The 18,171-nt window shown below is 56.3% G+C and overlaps 1 protein-coding gene across 1 annotated transcript; it reads right to left on the reverse strand.

Moving 5' to 3' along the window:
* Positions 1–884: 884 nt before the first annotated feature.
* Positions 885–12,312, reverse strand: LOC134509467 (adenylate cyclase type 10-like). The gene is made up of 17 exons (XM_063322009.1): positions 12,246–12,312; positions 11,322–11,360; positions 10,843–10,917; positions 10,448–10,717; positions 9,584–9,672; positions 8,823–9,014; positions 8,588–8,709; positions 7,937–8,013; positions 7,680–7,846; positions 5,902–6,037; positions 5,607–5,760; positions 4,714–4,900; positions 4,085–4,171; positions 3,365–3,648; positions 2,616–2,752; positions 1,810–1,935; positions 885–1,069 (listed from the first exon to the last, which is right to left on the reverse strand). The coding sequence occupies exons 1-17, from the start codon at positions 12,310–12,312 to the stop codon at positions 885–887; spliced, it is 2,394 nt and encodes a 797-aa protein (XP_063178079.1).
* Positions 12,313–18,171: the final 5,859 nt, after the last annotated feature.

Here is an 18,171-nt window from a genome sequence, read left to right on the forward strand (position 1 = left end):
TCTTTCAAAACTGCTTGGGATGGGAAGTGGCTAATTGTGCTAATATTGACTCCTCCATCCAACAAAGAAGGAATTGCAACATGCCATTACAAATTCTACTTTTGTAGCCCTCCAAAACACTGTCAAGTTGCTTTACAAATGCTAATCAATGTCTCCTGAAGTCTAGTAGATTGAAACGCTCTGGCGATACCACTTGACTTGGTCATTGCAGAGTTGTATGGTGGAGAACAGAGCTCCTGAGTTTTCATAAGAACCGTTTTATTTGGAAAACAAATATACAGCTCTGGTGACAGAAGAAGTCGGTAAACTTGTCCTGAATGGTCCCTGTTTAAGAAAAAAATTTCTAAATTGAAATTCTAGTTTGAAACATCATTTGCTAGCAAATAATTTGTTACAAATTCATTACAAATGACCTAGGCTTAGTGGATGATAACCCTATTGCGAAAATATAAAACACCCACGCTCTTTCATGTGGGTGGCGATGAGGTGGCAAGACGTAGCCCAAGGGTAATCAAAAGAGACTTCAGGGCCTTGGGAAGGTTAATAAGGGAACCTGGGGTGCAGGTTATCTTTTCTTCCCTTCTCCCAGTTATAGGCAGTGACTCTGAAAGAAGCAGACGTGCTCAGTCTGTCAACACATGGCTCCGTGGCTGGTGTCACTGCAACAACTTTGTCACTGCAACACTCGGGACGGCACTTGGTGGGAATGTCCCTCCAGCGCAAAGCTAGCGGGCTTTGAGACTGACCCATAAGGTCTTTGAACAACCCATCGCAAAGAGCCGTGCCTGCCTGAGCCCCAGCCACCCCTCACAGCAGGGGAAGCGCACCATGCCCTGGGGAGCCCTGCCGGGACACAGCTGGGAGCTCCCTTGTCCACCTGCCCGCTACCACTTACCGCTCTCCACCTGCGAAGAGGTGGCTGGCCCCTCGGTAGGATCTTGCACATCTTCTGGCACCTCTGTGTTTTTCAGCCGCTTCAGGATGTTGTCGCTCACCAGCTCGTCCAACGAAGAATTCATATGGGTCCTGAGGCCAGTGGGAAGGATGTGCGACAGGAGCCCTACCAGATCTGGAGTAGGCTTTTGCCCAACAGCGCACACAGAGAACTTTCCCCACATTACAGGTGGACTCAGAGCTCCCCACAACGCTTGCCTTAACTTGGCCAGACAACACTATTCCTTTCTCTCGGTTTTCTTTTTTTTTTTTTTTGGACAAAGCCACTTCACAGCAGGAATACTTTAGCATGACGTCTCTTCACAGTTCATAACAAATGTCTATGGCCAGAGAGGAGGGACGCTCATTGAAAGCTCCCCCATCCAGCTCCCCTGGCTACAGGAGGATTTCCATGCCGATCCGCAGAAAAAAAACAAAACAAAACAAAACAAAACAAAAAAAAGAAGAAAAAAGAGAAGGATTTGGTTTGGATTAAGTGCCTTGAGACCAGCATTAGCTGGGGAACTTAAAAAGAGAACAGCAACACAGATGCTGCGTCAAAGTTGGGACAGAGGCAAGTCAAAGCTTTTTCCCAGCAAAGTATTTGTTTTGGTGAGAAAAGGGAGCCATGTCAGTGTTGCACGGATAACCTTTTCTCTCCTACCTGCTGACGGAGAGCAGGCTCACAGGAGGGGAAAGCGGCTGCCTGCAGCCCCAGGCCTGTTTCTGGTGGGACCGGAGCCGCCTTCCCAGCAGAGCCCCCACGCTGAGAGGGTGACTCTGCAGCACACGGATGCCCGGCCTCCCTCCAGCCCCTGCCCCGGGAAGGAGCCCCAGCACAGCCGCCAGCCGGCAGAGCGGCGCTCGGCTCCTTACCTTTCAAGGGGATGGGCAGCGCGGTGTTCTCCAGGGTCACGCCTGGCCTGAGGAGGCAGACCCTGCCGTCATTCCCCGCGTCGGAGCTCCAGGTTGCTGCGAGGGATGAAGCCTCGACTGCAGATGCTGGGCGGAGCAAGAGAGCACCGATAAGGCAGTTTGCAAAGCGACTCACAGCTCGCGAGCGCTTCACGATTCACTTGGGATGGGACAAGTCCCCCCTGACATGGTCCAGTGCCTGTCCTGAATGTGGTGGTCATGAAGCAGAGCAAAACAGTTCCCACCAGTTCCCAGCCAGGGAAACTGCTGGTGCTAATGCAAGACGTGGCCTCAGTCCTGGCTCTTCCCAAGGCCGCGGCACTCTGGCTGGCATTGCTCTCTCGGATGGCATTACCACCGTTTTCTTCCGTTACCGGCACTCTTGTGGGGATTTATGGTTTGGCATTCAAGTTTCCTGGGCTCGTCCCTCACCTCAAGCTGGGGTTTGTTCTCAAGTGAGCTAGCCTTTGGCCCAGTTAAACTGCATGCCCATTGGAATGCCTAAGAAACACCACAAGCACATGTGCTTTGGAAGGATTTCCCCTGTGTTTTAGCCCCACAACCCCCGCCCCAAGAATGTAGGTCCCTCCGAGCCACCAGAACTCACTGCCCCTGCTTTGCCTGTCCCAACAGCAAGGTGCACAGGAGCCCACACCTCCGCCAGACCAAGATCTGACTCTGCCCAGAGCCATGGGGGAACAACGGGGCAAGACTCTGCTGTGGAGAACACGCCACAGCAACTCGCTAGTCGCAGCCAAGGTGCTTACTGATCAGGCTCTCCCAGTTGTCCTTTGCTTTTCCAGACTGCCTCCGGGTGCAGAACTGGAGCATGTCATTGGCACGAAGGCAGCGCAGCAGCTCCTCGCAGTAATATGGGATCCCTGAGCTGGTTTGGATCAGGAACCTGCACAGGAGCAGACCCGTCGGGGACCAGCACAAGGAAAGTAAGGTGAAACACAGTTCAGCTGGGCGGCCAGTCACTCAGGCATACCAGGGTAGCCAGCATCTTCATCACAGCTACACCTCACTTTGGAAAGGGATCGTCCTCCCGCTGCCTTGGGCTTTTGTGCCCCCTGAACCCTCCAGCCTTTGCCGAAGGCCACGGGAAAAGAATTGCGGACAATGCCCAAAGCGCAGAGCAGCGAGCCCTGCCTTTCTTCTCCTCAGGAGCCTGGAGAGGATGGACCTCTGCCCCGGGGAATCTCCCCCACAGCCCAGCCACCCAGGCCAAGGCCTTTTCTGTTCACACCCAGACACAGCTGGGCTCAGGACTCTTCCTCCCTTCCTCCCTGTGCGGCAGCCAAGGCGGACACCTCCCAGGCTGGGTGTCTCGGGAGTTGCCCGCTCTCAGCGCACACCCACCAGGGTGAGGCATAACAAGCCGCCCACGCCTGGCACTCGCTAGAATCCGGGATGTTTCTAGTGGCCCTGCGCTCCCTTGCCTGGGGGGCTGATTCCCTACCACAGTCGGCAGAGGTTCAGGCCCTCAGGAAGAGCTCCCCCGCCTCCAACTTACCTCACCAGATCCCTGGGGATGCTGACCACTCCGAGGTCATTGCAGACTTTCTGCATCACAACTGAAGCTTTCAGCTTGTCCAGATGAAGATAAGTGATTTTCTGGGACGTGGCGTTGTCTGCTGCGGCTTTGCGGAAGCTCTCTGTTATCTCGTAGCCCGGGGCTAAGCTCATGACCATGAAGAGGGAGACATTTTGGAGCACGGGTGACATGATGAACCAGGAGTCAGGGTCGATGAAATGGGCATTGTCGATGACAAATATGCCAAAATCTCCTGTAAGGGTCTGAAAAAAAGCAGGTTGCTCTGAGGGGAATCCAGTGGATTCTCAGCTGTCTTGCAGGGGACGAGATTTAGCCTCCGTCTCTTGAGAGGATGCTCTGAAGTCTCTCCCCAGCCCCTTTCCCGCTCGGAAGCTTACTGACTCGTTGAGACTGGAGGGTCATACCTAACATCGCTTGCCCTGCAGAAGGAGGGAGCTCGGGCAAGGGAACCCAGAAGACATTGTTCCTCCTCCAGGGCACACTTTACGGGAGGAAAGTCCTCGGGTGTGTTTGTGGGGCTGCGGGGGGAAGTGGGGGGGCGAGGGCTTTCTTGGGCTCTGACGGGCCATGACCCAGGTGCGCAGTCCTCCCGCCCACTCACGCCTCAGTGGTACAGAGCCTGCAGACGGCAGGGTTTTTCCTTCTCTGACCCAGGGGGAAGGAAGGAGAAATGCTCACCTTCTCCAGCACTTTCAGCCGAGTCGAGTGCAATTCCAGTTTTCTTTGAGTTTCATCCATCTCGCGATCGTTGTCCGAAATGGGAAACTGGCCAGAAAAGCAGAGTCAGGGAGAAACACGGCTCCGGGGCTCGGCACACCTACCCAGCACGCAAGACCGCAGAGCCCACCGCCTCTGACGGCCTCAGCCCCTCACCTCTGCCCAGCACAGGGGCAGGGAGCTGCAGCGAGGACTCCACCCAGAGCCTAAAGCAAAGGCCCTCTGCTGAGGGTCTCTGCAGAGCTGGGGCTTGGGCTGAGCCGGTTCTCTGGCTGTGGGAATCGTGGGCTGGCTGGGGCAGACCCCTCGCACAGCGGTGACCTCGGCACGAGGTCAGGAACAGCCTCTCTCCAGTGACACTTCCAGGGTGCCGAACAAGGCACCGGGCACTGCGGGTGCGGCGCGGGACACCAGCCCCACAGACAGGGAGCCCCCCGGGCCCAGGCATGGGAAATACTCACTGTGACCCCCGCAATGCCCATCCCGGAGCTAAGGCACTCCCAGCAGCGTGCCCACTCAAGGTCAGACCCAGACAAGCTCAGGAGAAGGCCTTCTCAACGTCCACAGGGGCCTCTGGCTCTCAACTTGACGCAGAAAATGTCATTGAGGAGGCAGTAGCTGCTCTTTTCGATTGTCCCTTGCAGCTTTGTCTTCAGCACGCGCTGCCTGTCGCCGCGCGATTCACAGTCCTGGAGGCCCAGGGCCCTGGCCATCAGCATGCGGATGGCAGAGAAGGGCTGCCTCATGTCGATCTCCAGCAGTTCCAGGGCAACCACGCTGCGGTGCAAAAGCAAAAGGCGCTGAGATTCCCCACAGCCCCAGCCTTCTAAGACAAGGGGGGCGGAGGTGCCCTTTGCGGGGAGCTCTTCAGCCCCCCATCTCCAAGCGCTTCCCACAGAAGGCCAAGCTTTTCCCTCCTCGTACGAGAAAGGGCACAGAGGGGCAGTTGCTGCCAAGCCACCGGGAGAGCCGGGTCCAGAGCCTGTGTCTCTGCAGCGCCGGCCAAGGTCTCCCTACGTGCCCCCTGCAGAGGAACTCACGGGGCTGAGAGGCAAGAATGGAGCAAGTGGTGGGTTTGCCTTTGGGCTCCAGACCTTATCGGTCTGCCTGCCAGAGCACAGGCCCCCGTGCTCCTCCTGGGAAACACGCCGAGGGCGAGCAGGGCTTCCGAGACAGGCAGCCCTGCTGTCTCTGGGGTCTGGAGTGGGATGAAAAGCACTGAGCTTGGGCTCTTTCCTTCTATCTGCGCCTGACCCAGGGGTGAAGGAGGAAAGGCCGTGGCTCCAGAAGCCACCTCCAACTCCCCAAAGAGGCAGAGGCGGGAGCACAGCACGAGGGTGCTCCCAGGCAGTGTCTCCAGGAGGCTCTGTCGGGAGGCTCCAGTCCAAGGGCCAGGTACCCTGGCAGAGGGGCTGGAGCGTTCCACGGCTGTCAGGGGATGGGCAGGGGCAGCGTCCCAAAGCTACAGGTGGAAAACCTGTACCTGTGGCCAGCATCCTGGCCTAGAGAGGCCAGTTCAGCAAGTAAGTGGCTCTTTCCACAGCCCATCGTGCCCTCAACCGCCAGGATGTTCCTTTGGCCTGAATCCCTATAGGCGTTCAAGCAGCTGACAAAGAGGTCAGTCTCCTGCTTCCGACCTGCGAAGACAAACCAGAGAACGAGCTGCTGGGGGCGTGCTGAAAAGCAAAGAGCCGTCCCTTTTGCGGGCACCCTCCACCGCAGCTTCCCTCCCCGCTACCACATCGGCCAGCCTGCCGGCACCCAGGCCTCCTTCCCACCTGCTCGTCCACGCTTGGGCACCTCTGCCTTCCTCAGAGCAGTCACGGGGCCACCTGCTTGCCTGCCCCGCAGCGCAGCCCCCTCGCCCTCGTCGAGGCCTTTTCCATTGCTCACGCTGCCCCGCTGGCCAACAGTCTGGGGGTGCACAAGAAGCTGGGAGGCGGCACAGCCGCCACAGCCGCCACAGCTGACCCCAACTGCCCAAAGGCCTATTCCAGACCATACAACGCCGTGCTCAGCAAGAAAATCCGGCGGAAAGGAGGAAGGGGGGATGTTCGGAGTGATGGCATTTGTCTTCCCAAGTCACCGTCACACGTGATGAAACCTTGCTTTCCTCAAAATGGCAAGACGCCTGCCCGCCCATGGGAAGCAGTGAATGAATGCCTGATTTTGCTTTGGGCGTGTGTGCAGCTTTTGCTTTCCCTATTAAGCTGTCTGTATCTCAGCGCACCAGTGCTCTCACTTTAACCCTTCCGACTCTCTTCCCCATCCCACTGTGGGGAGCGAGTGGCTCTGTGGGGCTGAGCTGCCAAGCGGGGTTAACCCACAACAGGGCCCAAAACATTCGGCAAGACCCCGAGTGAATACAGGCATCCCCTGCCTCCTGACATTGCCGTGTCTTCGCCCAGATGCTGCCAAGAAAGCAGCTCTGAGGAGTACAAGGAGGAGAACCCACCCTCAAAACTCTCCATCGATTTGGCAGAAGGAAATCTCTTTCCTGACCCCAAAGACAGGGATCAGTTTAGCCCCCAGGCTGTGAGCAGCTCCACAGTTGGAAGCAACCTTCCTACCAGGTCTGGAAGACAGCAGGGAGCAGCAGGCGCCCCACCTCGTTTTCCACCCAAAGACATCAAGCAAGCAGAGACCAAGACAGGCGGCGCTTTCTTAGGGCTGCTGCAGGCAACACCATCCCTGGTAAAAGCCTCTCCCTTCCCAGCAAGGCACTAAAAGTTACCAAGCGGAAGAACCTGGGCTTCAGAAGAGCACGGCGTTCTCCACCTACCCAGCAAGGGGACGTACTCCGACCTCTTCTTGGTAAGACCCACGCCAAAGATGCTAGAAGCAGGGGAAAAGACAACACAAGTCAATGAGATGGTGAGAAGCCAGGGGACCTAGAGAAGCAGCCTGGCGTGGTAGGGAAGGAGGTGCTCCTCGGGTACCGGCTTTTCTCTGGAGCAGGCTGTTATCCCCTGCACGCTTTCCCAGCCAAAGTTCAAGCTGACACGCTACGACAGCTTCAAGCGTAAAGAAGCCCAGCGGCCACGGTGGGACAGGAGAACATATCAAGAGTCCATCCCCAGAGGCCAAACCCAGAGAAACAGGAGAAGACATGTGAAAGAAGCCAGGGCGTGCTGTTGGCTGGGAGACAGCTTTACCACTTTGGCCAAGAACACCAAGCGTCTTTGAAAGGGGGACTTGTGTCCCTGAAGGGCTTGGGATGCCAAGCACCTGGCACCTTTGGCTCAAGTCTTCCCGCAGTTTCAAAGAGACGGCAGTGGTAACCTTCAAACCGTCCTCTAAAGGGAAGGTGAAATCCTGGCCCAGAAGAGCTGAGATTTCTGCAGGAAGACATGAGGAAGAGTGTCCCGATGGTCCACGTTTCCCCATGGGGACCAGACTGGCCCAAAGCTTCCTGCTCGGAGCAGCTGGGACAGAAAACTCCTTGGATCAGCATTCCCAGGGCACGTGGTGGAGCAAGCACAGCATGGAAAGCACAGCCCAAAGCCCTTTAGACCGAGCCCACAAGGCCAGGTTGTGTCTACCAAGACAGACAAACCTTCCCCATCCCTGCGGTTTCAGTCCTGCTTTTCATCTCTCTCTCCAGCATCTCCTTGAAGTAGGAAGCAGGCAGCCAGGAGGCGGCGTAAGTCACTGCATCACAGGACACCAGCCCAGGGTAGTGCACCATCATCCGGGCAGCCAAGTTCACCTTCTGGCCAAGGACTGCCAGAGAGAGAGCACGCGTTAGAGAGAGAGAGCATGCGTCGGTGTGGCCCGTGCCGCCAACCCCGCGGCACCCTTCCAGGCCAATACCTGTGTATTCGTGTCTCAGCGGGTGGCCAGTGACTCCGCAGAACATCGTCCCTCTGGTAACTGCCACAGACATTGTCCTGGCACACAGAGAAACAGCAGGGCTTGAGCAGCGCCCCAGGTGCAGTCCTGATCGCCTGGCTTCATCCCTTCCCACACCTCCCCTCGCTGCCAGCCTGGGCCACCGGCTGTGCTGCCCTGCCAGCGTGGGTCTCGGGGACGTGGAGAGCTCAAGGGTGCAACATCTGCAGGTTGCAAGGGACAAGGGGCAGGGGCAGAGCACGTGCAGGGCCACAGCCCTCTTGTGAGCAAAGAGAGAGGGAAGAAGGCACCCGCCATGTCACCGCCTGGCGATGACAGCCACTTGGGATCAGGTGGCTGGGCCCCATCCCCGTTCATGGGGCAGTGGCCCAGAAGGGCCTGCCTCTGGCCGCAACGGCCTCTGGCCCTCACGAGGGCTCTTTCCAGTGCGGTGGCCAGCAGAGTGTGCTTGGAGGGACTCCGTCTGGCTGCCGTGGGCTGAGCCCAGGGGTTGCCTGCCACCTCGCAGGGCACTGCCTCCTTCCTGCCAGGGACAAGGGAGAGCAAGCTAGAAGGCACGTCTCTTTCTGGGAAGAGCAGCATGCACCCCGCCGACCCCCGCCACACACTCACTCTCTTTCCTTGAGCATGGTGGAGCACGAGTTGAAGATCTCCAGAGCACTCTGCAGGGCGTGAAGGCTCTCGCAGGGCAGCTTGTTTCCAGGGAGTCCCAGCACGCAGAGGAACGTGCAGCCCTGCCCAGGACAGATGTGGAACATGTTGCTACAGCGCCTAAGAGGGAGTCTCTCCCTCGTGCTCACTGCCCACCCTCTGGCGCTGGGGGAGGCCACCGTTCCCCCCCACTCACTTTATCACACAGGAGGACTTTGTTGATGTGGCCCTTGTGAGGAGAGAGGATTTCTAGCATCACCCTGCTGGCCTCCTTGAGGACGGTGCTGAGATGCTCCGAGCTGGTACCTGCAGCAAGCTGCAGCTGGACAAAGATGCAGGTGACTGGCCGTAGCTCAGAGAGGAGATCCATGGGCAGTCCTGCATTGAGCTGGAAGACAAGAGCACGACGGCTTCACCAGCCTGCTCTCCCGGGCTCTTACTGCCCACACCAGTACCGAGGGAGAGCAGGCGTGCTGGCGATAGCGGGTAATAGCAGAGGAAGGGATAAATCCTCCTCTCGGTGCAAAAGGGCGGGCAGGCCGCCCAGCCTGCGGCAGGCAGACGCCGAGTCATAACACAAATGACAAAGGAGAGAAGGCTGCTCCGCTAACACGCCATCTGGGGACCAGTACGGACATGAGGGGAGACCCTCAGGGATGCTCCAGGGACTTCAGGGGAATCTCCCCTTTATCCCACCGTTGTGTCCGCAGCACACCCAGAACCATAGCCACGGAAAAGACAGAGGGACAGGAGTCCTCCTCCTGCCACCCATGTCTCTCTGAGGACAACGCAGACAATGGTGCAGCACCGGTGCCCCTGGGCTCAGTTTCCCTGCGTTGTCATCGCAGGGTGCATTTTCTTTGATTGGTCTGTTCCCATAAGAACTCCATCTCTGCAAGGCACCACTTCTTCTGCCCTCCGAAAATGCAGCCCCCAGCAGCAGTGGCCTTGCCGTACCTTCCCGAGAGCAGCGACTGGTATGTACTTCCTAAGCACATCCTTGGCGTTCAGGTCACTGGGCAAGAGAAGAGCAGGCCTCATGGCACCTGAGGAGAGAAAAGGCAGGTGGTCGCTGGGCGGACGGGACTATGAGCTGTTGCAAAGCAGGGCCTGGCCCTGGAACTGGGGGAGAAAGAGTCTTCTGCGCTTGCTCATGTTGCCACCTCCAGATGCTGTGGGCAGAGCTCTCCCCTGGAAGGAGGAGGCGGCAGCAGCCGCCGCCCTGGGATGCCCAACAGCACGAGTGCTAACAGACAGAGGGAAGAGGGAGGAGGTGGTTCCTCTCTGGCCCCTGAAGCAGCAAAGCCCCACCTTTCGGGACAATCACAGAGCAAGGGGAAGTGGGCACTCACCTTCCCGTTTTGAGCGGTGTCTCATTGGGTCTTGTACGAGCTTGCGTAAGACGTCTTGGCATTCGGACCAAGGCATCGGATCCATGCCCGTCACCTGAAGACACACAGAATGAAAGCACTGCCACTGGCCTCCCCAGGAGTCCCAGGGGACAGAGCCTGCCCTCCACCGTCACTGCCCAGAGAAGGGGAGAAGTAGCCCACCTGGCTGGATGGGACAGCAGTGCTTCCTCAGAAGCACCGGAGCTGGACAGCCATTCTCCAAGCATGCCCATCTCCAAGCAACCACAGCTCCATGGCCCACAGAGGACATTGCTGCTGGGGCTCAAACCCTCCCAGCGCCTCCTGACCCCTCAAAGCAAGAAAGCCCAGCCCACGGTTACCCTTGAGATGGAAGGACAAGACCTTCCCCTGCCTGCCCGTTTTCCCACCTACAACTCTCTCCACATTCATCTCCTCAGCCTTCCGACACCTCCCTCCTTCATGGCCAGGCCCAGGCCCTCAGAATGGCTCTCGAGGCCGTCCCATCCACCTGCCTGCACAGCTCTTGTGCCTGCGAGATGCTTGGTCCTCAGCCGGTGCTGCTCACAGAGCTCCCAGCAGGTGGCCGAGAGGACAACTTCACCTGCACCCGCAACCTCTTCGGCGTCACAAACTTCAGCCAGGCACGGGCCAAAAATGCAGAAGTGTTGCCAGCTCTCATCTCCGAAAACCGGGAGGCTCATGGTCCCTGCAGAGATCCCTGGGGAGAAGGAGAAGCAGAACTGACACAGGGAACATTTGGAACTCTACAGCCCCCAGCATCTCGGCTGCTCAGAAGATCCTCTGAATCGCAGCAGGGAGAAGGACATTACGGAGGGGTAGAGCATCCTCCCTCCTCCTTGGTGATGGTCCTGGCCACCTCCTGGGGTGGTGTTCTCCACAGCACCAGCACAGCATCTCCTGGGGAAAGGGAGGGAAGGTAAAGGCTCTGCCGAGACCTGACTCTCCCCGACCTATGGTCTGGTTCTGCAGAGACAGCAGAAACCAGCCGCCGTGCGGAGGAAGATGGGCTTGTGGGAGGCCATCATCCTGGAGGACCATGTCCTGGGCACCAGGACACCTCTCCTATCCCGGGCCAGCCACAGCAGCAGACGGCTGGCAGCGGTGACACCCCCTGTCCCGAGCGCTCCTCTGCAGCTGCAGCACTGGAGAGAGGGCACTGCTGGAGGGGTGCGTGCGTGGCCAAAGAGCTGGCTCAAGGCGCTGCACAGAGCCTCTTGAGAAGGAGTGCAGAGCAAACGGCCACCACAGGAGTTAAATGTTACAGCTCAGTGCCCGAGGTCATCGTCGTCCCAAGAACCTACCAGCAAACTTCAAGATGTCTCCTCCAAAAACCAGGAACTCTGTGGAGAGAGGGAAGAAAAGGCAGAGTCATGTGGACACCTTCTTCCAGAAGCCACCGAGCAAGGCCCTCTGCCTGGGGGGAGCAGCGGGGCAAGGGTGCACTGTGGGGCACAGCTCAGGAAAGCACCGCTCCGGCCTCTCTCCCAGGCTCACGGTGGTCACAGCCCTTGTACCCGCACAGCAGGCAGGGAGGCAGGGCCTCCAGATGCCACCAAACCTCAGAAAGGTGGAGGCTGGAAGGGACCTCTGGGGTCCATCTGGTCCAACCCCGCTGCTCAAGCCCGGCTGCACAGAGCCAGCTGACCAGGACGGTGGCTGATGGTTTCGGAATAGCTCTGAGGAGGGAGACTTCACAAGCTCCCTGGGCAACCTCTGCCAGTGCTCAGTCACCCTCACAGTCAAAAAGTGTTTCCTGATGCACAGAGGGAACCCCCTGTTCCACTCTGGGCACCACTGGGGAGAACCTGGCTCTGTCCTCTTTGCACCCTCTCTTCAGGTTGTAGGCACGTTTCTAAGGTCCCCCCCGCAAGCCTTCTCTTCTCCAGGCAAACCAGGCCCAGCTCTCTCAGCCTTTCCTCATAGCACAGACGCTCCAGACCCTGGAGCACTTGCTGGATGCCCTCAGCCTGCTCTGGGCCCTGACGCAGCACTGAGACAGCTGTTCACGCCAGAGGCACCAAGGTGGCTGCTGAGAAAGTGGGTGCCTCCTCGGCCGCAGCGGGGAGCACAAAGGACCCGTGCTGGTGCTGACCCGCCAGCAGACCCTGGCTGCGCTCGCTGTTCCTCACAGAAAGCCCCAGCCCTTCCAAGGAGGCAGGACCAGGCTGCCTCCACCCTCCACCATCACGGCCCGATGCCACACAGTCCTGCAGCACGGCTCCTACCCTCCAAAATGTCACACAGGTACTCATTGAGCGTTTGCGCCAGCTCATCAGTGTCTCTGCCTTCCATCTGTCACCGCCATTACCCGGTGTTCTGCTGTGAGCGACACAGCACTAACTTCTCTTGTAATGCTGGGGAAAACTGCACTTCTAGAACTCTCTTGTCTGAATTTGGGAAAATATGTACTTCATAGCCAGCTAGCCTATGTGGGATTAGCGGTCTCGGTGCTTTTAAGCCTTCCCAGGTGTAGAGATGAGGAGGAGCGCGGCCTGGGCACTTGACCCAGGCTGGCCCACAGCATTATTTCATACCACGAAATAATTTCATACCATGAAATAATTTCATCCTTAGAGAGCGAGCTTTTTATTTTCGTCTCCTTCTAGATACAGAAATTAATATTATTTTTCAATAGCTATCAAAAGAAGAGCTTGTTCTCTATTTCAGTGCCTCACACCCAGAGTTACAGGTTTGAACGTTTTTTAAACACTGCGACCCCCGCCCAACTTCCAGACATTTTGGGGCCGTGACCCACCTCTTTTGGGGGGAACTCAGCATAACCCAAACATCCTCCCTCGCCTGCTCCTCTGCCATGTGGGCCGGGGGACGGAGAGACAGGGAGAGACGAGGTGGGCGGAGGGGGAATGGTGGGGGTGGCAGAGCCGGCAGTACCTGGCCATCCCGGCCACCGCCGTCTCGCCCCAGCAGGCCTTTGCCGCTGGCCAGAGCGGCCTGGCAAGCCGTCCTGGCGCCGGAGAACATGGGCCACATTCTCTCGGCACTCGCTTTCCCACCCCGCCTCCAGAGCCAAACTGCTCAAAACTCATCCCTTTCTATGGAATTTAAAAAACCACTCAGTGCTGCAACATCCCACTTCTTTTTCTTTGTTGAAAAGGAAACAGCCCCCAGGTTTTCTGCTGAAAAACTCCCAGTCCTCCCAGCTGGCAGGGCTGCCGCTGACTCCGGCCTTACTGGGAGGCCCGTCTTCATTTCCGGAAGGCAGCCGGTTTCCCTTTGGAATCGTTAAGGGCTAGATAAAAACGTTCCTTTGAGGTTTATTTTGAAAACTGCAAGCCTTGAGAAGCCCAAGGAGAACGTTCCCACACGCCCTCTACTTTGGGGACAGGAGTTTATCGAGGCCCAGACTTGAGGATTGGTCCTTTCAAGAGAAAAACAGAACCAAAATATAGATTATTTTTCTTTCCACTGGACATGAATATTCAGCAAAAATTAAACAAAGTCATCAAAATCTGGTGGCCCGGAAACAAAAAAAATCAGCCTTTTTTATACTGTTGGGAGAGACAAGACGCCTTTCTTTCCATTTCCTTCCTTCAACTAATCAAACCCTCCATGTTCCCTCCCAAATGCCCTGTTAATTTACGCAAATAAGGACCAATTAATAAAATAAACACACAACGGGTGCTTTAAATACGACCGAGACGCCTCACGGCCACCCAACACCTTTAACCACCCTGATTCTGCTGCTCCGGAACCAGCGGAACGAGTTGGAAATTCTTTCATTATGGCGCAAAGAGCAAGAGCAGGGCAAGCCGCAGAGACCAGCTTCAGGGCAGGTAAGACTGCGCTGGGGAAGGGATCTGCAGCGAAAAGGGCCGACGCAAAGCTCTTTTTGGGGCTTTTGGAAGCCGGCAGAAGCCCTCGGCCTCTGCTGAGGGCTGTCAGCTGGTGGGCAGGCTGCTGAGTGAGCCTGGGGGTGGAGACAGCACCTCCCCCGATCGATCAAGCCACCAGGTTATAGGAAGCCTCCGGGAGGGCAGGGACTAGTCCTTGCCCAGAGCGAGCAACCAGTGCTCCCCCAAACTGACCGTCAAGTCACAAGGTCTCGCTTGGGTCTAGAGATCCAGCCGTGGTTGCTACCCGGTCGAAGGCTGCTGTTAAAAAAACTGTGGGCACCCAGACAGAGGCCCCACGCAAACATATGGGCAGCCAGGCCTCTGGCTGCAAAGAGTGCCAGAGCCTGGCACTCGCCATGGAGGGCAGCAGAGGCAACACCTGTGTCAGATGTGAACAGGTAAATGATCTGCTCATTCTGGTGGCTGAGCTGAAGGAAGAAGTGGAGAGGTTGAGGAGTATGAGAGAATGCGAGAGGGAGAGTGACTGGTGGACCCGCTCCCTGAGAGAAAGGGAAGAGGGTGAGGCCCCACACAAGTCAGAGGACCCCCTCCCCTCTCGTCACCAGGCAATAGGAGGGGATCGCAGAGACGAGGGGGAATGGAAACCGGTCCCTGCTCGGGGAAGCAGGAGAATGCCCTCCCAGCCCCTCCCACCTTCCCAGTTACCTTTGCAGAACAGATATGAAGCCCTGCAGGAGGAACTGGCTGTTGGAGAGGAGGATGATACACCCAGGCCAGGAACGTCAGAAAGACCAAGTCGCCATGGACCCAGCATCACAGTTGGCTCCAAAAGGAAAAGCAGACGGGTCATTGTGGTGGGTGACTCTCTATTGAGGGGGGCGGAGGGGCCAATATGCCGTCCAGACCCACTTCACAGGGAAGTCTGCTGCCTCCCTGGGGCACGGGTCAGGGATGCGTTAGGCAAACTTCCGGCCCTAGTAAACTCCTCTGACTACTACCCCTCTTAGTATTTCAGGTGGGTAGTGATGAAGTGGGTAGGAGGAGCCCAAAATCGATTAAAAGAGATTTTAGAGCCTTGGGGCAACGGCTTAAGGGGTCAGGAGCACAAGTTGTATTCTCCTCTATCCCTTCAGTGGCAATCATGAATGAGGAAATTAACAGGAAGAGGCAACAGGTCAACTCGTGGCTCCAGGACTGGTGTTATCAGCAGGGCTTTGGGTTTTTTGATCACAGGCTGCTATATGAGTCACCTGGCCTGCTGGTGGCAGGTGGGACGCACCTGTCCCAGAAGGGGAAAAGAATTTTGGGGCTGGAGTTAGCAAGGCACATTGACAGGGCTTTAAACTAGATATGAGGGGGGAAGGGGAGACAACTGGGCCTGTCAGGAATAAATCCAAGGGAGGCATGCCAGGGCTTGAAGGATGGTGGGCTAGCAAGGACTCTCACTCTGACATTTCACTGGGGAGAAGGGATAGACACTTAGAAATCATGGAAGCACCTGAAAGGGGTCTGGTGGGAAATGGGGCCCACACTCACAAAAAGGTGCTGGAGTCATTAGCACATGTGAAGTGCATCTATACCAATGCACGCAGTATGCGCAACAAACAGGGGGAGCTTAAAACCATGATGCACCGGGGAAACTATGACACAGTGGCTATCACAGAAACGTGGTGGGATGCCTCACATGACTGGAGTGCCACAATCGATGGCTACAAGCTCTTCAGGAGGGACAGACAGGAAAGGAGAGGTGGAGGAGTGGCCCTGTATATTAGAGAATGCTACGAGAGCTCAGAAATCGAGTATAGTGATGACGGGGTGGAGAGGGTTTGGATTAGGTTAAGGGCCGATAAAGCTGCTATCGCTGTGGGAGTCTGCTATAGACCTCCCAACCAAAGCAGTAAGGCGGACGAAGCTTTCTATAAGCAGCTGGGGGAAATCTCGCGATCACTTGCTGTTGTTCTTGTGGGGGACTTTGACCTCCCGGATATCTGCTGGGAATACAGCACAGCTGAGAGGGAACAATCCAGGAGGCTCCTGGAATGTGTGGAAGATAACTTCCTCACACAGCTGGTAAGTGAGCCCACCAGGGAAGGTGCCCTCCTGGACCTGCTTCTTGTTAACAGGGAAGAACTTGTAGGGGAAGTAAAGGTTGGTGGCCGTCTAGGGCACAGTGATCGTGAGATGATCGAGTTTCTGATTCTTGGGGAAACAAGGAGAGGGGTGAGTAAAACTGCCACCTTAGACTTGCGGAGGGCAAATTTTGACCTGTTCAGAAGACTGCTGGACAGAGTCCCTTGGGAGGCTGCCCTGAAGGATATAGGAGCCCAGGAAGGCTGGACATACTTCAAGAGAGAAGTCTTAAAGGCACAGGAGGAGGCTGTCCCCGTGTGCCGAAAAACAAGTAGGCGGGGAAGGAGACGGGCCTGGCTAAATAGGGACCTTTGGCTGGACCTCAGAACAAAAGGAGAGTCTATGACCTCTGGAAGAGGGGGCAGGTCTCTCATGAAGACTATAAGGATATAGTGAAGCTATGCAGGGAGAAAATTAGGAGAGCCAAAGCGCAGCTCGAGCTCAACCTAGCTACAGCTGTTAAGGATAACAAAAAATGTTTCTATAAATTCATTAACAACGAAGGGAGGATTAGCGAAAATCTCCCTCCCTTACTGGATGCAGAGGGAAACATAGTCACAAAGGCTGAGGAAAAGGCTGAGGTGCTCAATGCCTACTTTGCCTCAGTCTTTAGCAGTGGAACTAACTGTTCCCTGGGCACCCAGCCTCGTGAGCTGGGCGACAGGGAGGTGAAGCTGCACGAGGCCATCGCAATGAAAGAGGAAGTGATCTACGACCTGCTACGCCGCTTGGATGCGCACAAGTCTATGGGACCGGATGGGTTACATCCAAGAGTGCTGAAAGAGCTGGCAGACGTGCTCGCCAAGCCACTTTCCATGATCTACCTTAAGTCATGGCTAACTGGGGAGGTCCCAATGTGTGGGAGGATTTTTAGTACAAAGGGGTCATCCTGTGAACACTCCAAGCACCAAAGAATTGTGAACAACTATGTAGGCCTTGTAAGTTTGAAGGTTATGTGAAAACATTGTAGCGGTGTTAGAAATGCTGAGACAAACAAGATATGAGAAAGTGTGCTGAACTCAGCGTGCAAAATGCAGAACTTCGCCCAGGATATAGGAGGGGTGATTGTTCGCGTGGACAGATGCTTTAAGCCAATTATAATATGTTGCTTACTGCATGTACAGCTCATGCAACCAATCAGCAAATTGTCGGCACGTGATGCGGAACTGGAATGTCTATAATAACTGAGCTATCTGTGCAATAAAGTGGCATTAACATGATCATATTGGTCGTTGTGTTATTGTCCAAGCCTTCCGCGTCGATAAGTGGCACCCGAACAGGGACCCTCAGATTGGTGTTGGGATCGGCGAATACCTGATGAGCAACCGACGGACGGAGGGGGCGGAAGAAGCCGGTCGGTAGGCGAGTGCTGCCCCAGCACTCGGGAAGACGCTAGTGCATCAAGGTAGGGAATCTCACTCTGGCCAAGCGAGCGGCCAGGGCGGAGATGGGGTCTACGCTCTCCAAAGAAGAAGAGGCGGTAGTTAAGCTCCTCCAACATATACTCTCTACGAGAGGGCCGAAGTATGATACGCCTACCTTGAAGGCTCTCTTAGCATGGGTGCGGGATAAAGGACTTATCCCCACTGTTGCTGCTGCTTTTGCTCAAGATACGTGGGCTAAAATAAGAGCGGTGTTGTGGGATGTAGTAAGTAAAGGATCCAAGGAGGCACAGAAACTCTCCACCCTGTGGAGGTTAGTATCAGAGACTTTGAAAACAATGCAGGCAGAACGTGCTGCGGCCGCCTCTGCCTTTGCAGCGTTAACACCCGGAGTTAAGGATGTTTCCCCCACGAGCCTTTCTTTTGGGGGATCGCCAGAAGCTGTCGTCCCTCAACCCCGGGGCTGCAGAATAACACAGGGGAATGTAGCGAGTCATGCCGTTACCGCCCCGAGCCAGCCTACTCCCGCTACAGACCCTCTTGAGACGCCTGTTCATGAAAGTGGAAAAGAGGAAGAAACTACGTTTCCTCCTCCCCCTCCCAAAGACACTGTTGTCGAAAGTACCGAAGGAGACCCCCCTGAGGATTCCAGGGATCAGCCAATGCCGTACCCTCCTCTGCCGCCCTCTACTCCGCCATCACCTGGCAGCAGCACTAGAGTACCACCTGGTGGACTGACAGACCTTCAATTCTGGGAGTTGTTAAAAAGTTGGAAGCGTTGGAAGCTCGTCTAGACGATCAATCCAGTTCACGAGCTCCTCCAG

The sequence above is a fragment of the Chroicocephalus ridibundus genome, unplaced genomic scaffold, assembly GCF_963924245.1.
Source record: "Chroicocephalus ridibundus unplaced genomic scaffold, bChrRid1.1 SCAFFOLD_83, whole genome shotgun sequence".
Classification (NCBI taxonomy): domain Eukaryota; kingdom Metazoa; phylum Chordata; class Aves; order Charadriiformes; family Laridae; genus Chroicocephalus; species Chroicocephalus ridibundus.